Here is a 6,337-nt window from a genome sequence, read left to right as displayed (position 1 = left end):
CCCTTCATCAGGCCCGAAACGTCAGCCTTCCTGCTCCTATGATGCTGCTTGGCCTGCTGTGTTCATCCAGCTCTACACCCTGTTATCTCAGATTCTCCAGCATCTGCAGTTCCTGCTATCTCTAATCACATTGTTAAGTTTGTTAACATCTTTCTTTAGTTAAGGTTAGGAAAAAACAGGTAGCATCTGTTAATTGTCTGAGTACATTTTTTTCTGTTGCTCAATGCCAAGCGTGGAAGGAACTGTGATACTCAGTAGTCAATAAACTGGGGAAGTGACTTAGTTTTCTGTCTCACCGACTGGCTTAGGCTTGCTTTGGGAGGCAGCAGCCATGACTTCAGTCTGACCCTGACATTGGAAGATAAAAATTCAGTGTGAATGGGCTGATTTTGAATGGGTCACACTGTTGGAGAATGGTCTGATTCTAAACCCACCTTGAGTATGAATATCTGGGCCATTGAGAACGGCCGCTCAACATCGCTAGAAGAACACGAGAAGCTGCTAGTGTCCCAGCCAATGTTTTTGCCTCAACTAGCACCAGAAAACAACTCACAAAAACAATTAAATTAATGCTTACATAAAACTTTTGCATGAAAAAACAACCAGTTTGTACATATTATGATACCCCTTAGGGGAAGTTGGACTTTGGGATTCGAACCTGGACCTTCTCGCCCAGAGGTAGGGACACTATTACACTATAAAGACTCTACTTTCAAAAGGGTTAACATAAACTGGCTAGGAATTAAACCTGAGTCTCCCAGGTAGCACTGAGCCACCAATGCCACTATTTTGGACCTTTTGCATAGATTGGCTACTGCACTTCAAAAGTAATTTACAGTATATAAAATGTCTAGAGGAATTCTGAGGGCATCAAAAGACACCATATGCATGTCTAATTTCCTAAGTGTTTCCAAAGTAGCCTTGCAGCCAAGAATAAACCATATGTCTAATCCATTTCTTTTTCTTTATGCATTCACGGGATGAGGGCATCGCTGATCAGGCAGCATTTATTGCCCATCCCTAATTGCCCAGAGGGCAGTTTAGAGTCAACCACATTGCTGTGGGTCTAGAATCACATGTAGGCCAGACCAGGTAAGGATGGCAGTTTCCTTCCCTAAAGGGCATTAGTGAACCAGGTGGGTTTTTCCAACAATTGACAATGGATTCATGGTCATCATTAGATTCTTAATTCCAGATATTTATTGAATTCAAATTCCATCACCTGCCATGGTGGAATTCAAACCGGGTCTCTGGATTAACAGTCCAGCGATAATACCACTAGGCCATTGCCTTCCCATATTTATTTAAATGAAACATTTATTTTTCAATCTTCATTTTGTTTATGGTTAGAACTGCAATTCATCATTTAATGAGGATGTGACTAAAAGCATAGACAGCAGTCATTGCCAAAATTGGTAATAAATTTATGCCAGTAAAAAATCTGTGGCACTGGGTGTACATTTACAATAAAATCACAAGAAGTCATTGCTTAATTCCCTAAAGATTAGAATAGCATTTATGCAATAATTTGCAAAAAAAAGGGCACATTGCCAGTCAAGAATGTTTTTAATTACCCCAAAAGTATTGTGTATTATTTAGTTATCTGCATAGTTTCTCTAACTGGACTTAATGGTTTGCTTTCTATCACAGCTTTTTGCGGACTTATATGCGTAAAATGAAAAGTACCAAGCACAACAAAAATTCATTGGAAAGAGAAATTATTACTTACATTTCCTTCCGTCACACTTTGAATTTCTGATTTGCTTACATATTGTTAGGTCTTGTGACACAGAGAGTAGTGACCCTGCATCTGAGCCAGATATTCTGGGCTTAAGTCTTACTCACTAATGCCCAGGGCTGGAGCGTCCCTAACTTGACAGACTTCTAGTCATCCATGCTTGATGTGGATTGGCATTCCTCAGGTGATACTGTGGTGACAGTTTAGCAATTAGTGTTCCAGAAATCAAACCAGTTATGGTAACGTGTGCCTCATATATTGCTAGATGTGGGAAAGCCTCTTGAGTCTGCCATATTCAAAACTGATGCTGATTACCTCAAATGCAGCTAGAAAAGTTGGAAACTAATGGACTATCACCTATAGGTATTTAACTGAATGTTGTGACCTTTCCAGGTTTAAGTCACTCTCCAGTAATTGAGCACAACAATCAAGACTGATATATCAGTTGACTACTGAGGGAGTGCAGTGCTATTGGAGATGCCATCTTGCAGATGAGACTTAGAGTGAGACTCTTTGAAAGAAGCACATAGCTGTCATCCCTAGTGTCATGGCCAAAATTTATCCTTCATTCAATGTCACAAAACAGGTTATTATATTGTTGCTTTTTGCTACGTTATGTGTAATTGGCTATCAAGTTTCCTATGTTACAACAATGACTAAATTCAAAATTTTCATAACTGTAAATTGCTTTGAGATATCTGGAACAATGAAAAGCATAATATTGATGCACAACTTAATTTTATTATTGTGACTGATGATTGTTGTTAACAAATGAAGAATGGATAGAACTAACAATGGTCGTTTGATTGCATTGATTGTTGTTCCTTGGATATTAAAAGATTTTTCTTGTTCACTACACAACTTTGCTTTAAAAGCAAGATTTAAATTTCCTTTTGACCATGTACATTTCAGAACTTTTTTAAAATTAGATTCGTATAATTGCTTTCATCTCTCTCCAAAACCACTAACATGATATTTTGTTTTTCTTCTTCCAGCATAACCCAGCTGTCCCAGATGTTGCAATGAATGGCAACACTGTAGAACAAGGGACTTTGTCACAGCCTCGTAGCTGGAAAGAGTTCTGTGAGCTGCATGCCCATGCCACTGCCACGGAGCTCGCTAGGCAGTATTTGCTATTTGCAAATGAAAATCCAAGTCACGACACACAGGGGCCTGAAAACTTTTCTTTACAATTCACAGATCTCTTTCAACAGTACTTCAGAAATGAGGTAAAAGAGGGACTTGCTCTGAATAGGTGTACCATCGTGCCCTTCACAGGAGTACAGGATTACAGGGAAGCAAGTAGGAAATCTACCGATGGCTCTTCTGGTCTGGTTTTACCGAAGATGGAAACTGAGGTGAACAGTGTTGAACAAACTGAAAGGAGTTCTGACGCTAATCTCCCGTTTTCATCAAAGTCACGAAGTTCTGAAGATGTTTCAGTTTCTGCATGCCCTTCACTTGAACGACCCAAAACTTTGAGTCAGTTTACAAGAAATGTAAAAGGCAGTATACGACGACTGTTCCGAAGAAAATCCACAGATGCAATACCTGTAGATGGAAAAGAAGAAGCTTCTGGAGAGATTGGCTTACCTGAAAGGGACTGGTTTAGAAACCTGACTCATAAATTCCCTTGGTCAAGAACTGTATATCGAGAAGAGGTTCATGACATCCGCAAGGAAGGTGTTTTAAATTATATGGTGGTGGATGATGTAAGCATGGACATGGACACACGGTGGCAAAGGTGTAGACTGCTTGTGCGAAAGGCAAAGTCATATGAAGGTGATGGATATGTACTGGAGTTATTTGACCCACCAAAGGTAAGTGCACCTTTTTATGAAAACTTATTTTCTGGCTAATTGATTTCAGAGTTTGGCTGATTCTTCTTTTAAATTTTTTAAATTTAATTTTTTTTAACTTGAATTGCTCTGTGTGAAAGCTTGTTAATTTAAGTTAAGATGATTGAGGCAGCAATCTTGATGACATGTTGAAACAATTGTAATAAACTACATGCAATAAACCCACAAACCCATAAGCTAATGTGAATCTTTCTGAGGTCTCAAAGCAGCATCTGTTGTAGCACGTGGTTTGGTTTCTTGACAGAGCAATACAAGTGTCCTAAGCCTAGCTATGTTAAAACATACCTCTGAAAACCTTTTGGATGTTTACAACATTTAAAATTTTTAAGTTGATACCATTTAGTGGTGATTTGGAGAGGGAGCATACAAAGTCTTTTTAGGTATTATATGATACTGTTGTTTTGATTAGCAGTGTAAAAGGTACTCCATATAACACTTCTCAAAGATAATGCCACTGACTAGATTGTCTAGGCAAGAAATGCAGTTCCAAATGTTGGCAATTTGCAAAAAAGCTGAGAATTGATCAGAAATTATGCACTGATCTATTTTCCACCCTTTTGGAGTATGTAAGTACTGCAACAATCAAGTTTGTCAGCAGGCTTAAGACTATTTTGTGCTGGAATAGATTGTTGTGTTTGTAGAAATAGCACTGGCTATGTTTTGCATCAATAGTTACACAATTATTGAAGATAACCACTCAGAAGTACAGATATATAGGATCAGAAATTACGAATTATCACTTAGAGCTTGGTCAGATTTTTGTAGAACCATAGAAAAGTAGCATAGAATGAGACCAGTCAGCCCATCATATCTTTTCTGGCTCAGTAAACTAGCCACCTAATATATGTCTGTACAACACCAACTACTTTTGTCTTCTATCTTTTACTTTTTTAGAAAAGTTCCAAACACATTGTATTCTATGCTCAGAATGTATATTTCTGTTCTGGTAGTTACATGCAGACATTTCTCTGATCATATAGAGGTTAGTTGTAACAGCACATCCAAATTAGTAAAGAAGGATTGTTAAGGACAGTATGTTGTATTACCACAGATATCTGCATATCACGATGTGGTATTGCAAAAGTAATTTTACTGGCCAAAGTGAGTTAAATTTTTGGGAATGTTTATATAGTTTAAAGAATATTTAAACACGAGCACTCTAGCCTTTGGAAGTAATGGCTAATTTCACTATTGGTGAAATTGAATTGCAGTGTTTTGCTATATGCTTAAAACATATCAAAGGTGTTTTGACATGTAAAACGTTTTGAATTCTTTTACTGGTTTCAAGTAAATTCAATTCTGCATAAATCATTTCCTAATATATCATTGCTTGCACAGATAGAAACAAAAGGTCACATATTCAGCACATCTGCAGTTACCATCTGTTTGGATGTTTCCTCCTTTGATGGCTTGGTTTTTAAAAAAAAACAAGTGAAGTTTATGAGGTGGTGGTGAGGCACTCACTTATTGCCTGACGAGTGCATCTAAACTTGGAGACAATCCCTGGCCTCTGTAAACAGCAGCATTAATATAGCGATGTCCTTCTAAATGTTATATAAATATTTAACTGTACATTTCCTGCTTATTAGCCACGTCAATTATGTTTCAGCTTGTCCTTTAATTTTTTTTTGATTAACCCTTTGGGAGTAGTGGCATTTTTAATAATTAATTGTACTTGATATCTAAGAAATTTTCAAATCTGCACAATGTTAATTAAACCAGGCAAGCAGTATTTTGGTAAGTCATAGAGACGTACAGCACGGAAACAGACCTTTCAGTCCAACTCGTCCATGCCGACCAGATACTGTATCCCACGTAAATCCGGTTCCATTTGCCAGCATTTGGCCCATATCCCTCCAAACCCTTCCTATTCATATACCCATTCCAATGCCTTTTAAATGTTATAATTGTACCAGCCTCCTCCACTTCCTCTGGCAGCTCATTCCATACATGCGCAACACTCTGCGTGAAAAGATTGCCCCTTAGGTCCCTTTTAAACCTTTCCCCTCTCGCCTTAAACCTTTGCCCTCTGGTTTTGGACTCCCCCACCCCAGGAAAAAACCTTGTCTATTTACCCTATCCATGCTCCTCATGATTTTGCAAACTCTGAGGTCACCCCTCAGCCTCTGATGCTCCAGGGAAAATAGTCCCAGCCTATTCAGCCTTTCCCTATAGCTCAAACCCTCCAACTTTTCGTAACTTTTTCTTCCTCCTTACTCTGAAAGCAGGTCAATGATTTCTTTTTGTATGTAGCCTTTAGCATAGACAAGCAATTTGATGCCCTTCTTAGAAGTATAATCAGGCAAAAAACAAAACAAAGGTAATGAGGTAATTCAGAACTTGGTGAAAGAGGTGAGTTTTAAGAGGGTCTTCATGGAGGAAAGTGAGGAGACAAAGAAGCAGGGAGCTTTGTGGAGAGGGAATTCCAGAGTTTGCAGTTTAGATGACTGAAAGTATGAGCACCAGTGGTGGGCCATGAGCATTATTCATTATCTATTCAAGTTTAAGGTTTATTTTATGTGCGAGCTTAAGACAGTAACTCCAGGCAAACTATTTAACTGCAAAAGGCATCACAGCACCACATGCAGGGAAAGAGTGGGTGAGTGAAATTAATTGTATAACCAAAAGCTCAGCCATGGTACGCTGAAAGGCTTCATTCTGCGATAATACAATTGTATGATTTCATTTTCATTTTGCTGCTGGTTTTAATGTGCAGACAAGAATATTTTCCTTTTTCTTT

At 38.3% G+C, this 6,337-nt stretch overlaps 1 protein-coding gene across 1 annotated transcript in view; it reads left to right on the top strand.

Moving 5' to 3' along the window:
* The window catches only part of LOC125481653 (SH2B adapter protein 3-like), a gene marked incomplete at its 3' end in the record, with an annotated part of 11,768 nt that extends 8,210 nt beyond the window's left edge, over positions 1 to 3,558 (top strand). Inside the window, exon 2 of the mRNA XM_048593489.1 lies at positions 2,734 to 3,558. Coding sequence (XP_048449446.1) covers positions 2,734 to 3,558 — 825 coding nt within the window. The remainder of the gene's footprint in view (positions 1 to 2,733) is intronic.
* Between the last annotated feature and the right edge of the window lie 2,779 nt (positions 3,559 to 6,337).

The sequence above is a fragment of the Rhincodon typus genome, unplaced genomic scaffold (genome assembly GCF_021869965.1).
Source record: "Rhincodon typus isolate 14 unplaced genomic scaffold, sRhiTyp1.1 hic_rhity00002944, whole genome shotgun sequence".
NCBI classification, from domain to species: Eukaryota; Metazoa; Chordata; class Chondrichthyes; order Orectolobiformes; family Rhincodontidae; genus Rhincodon; species Rhincodon typus.
This window is presented reverse-complemented; position numbering and strand designations above follow the sequence as displayed.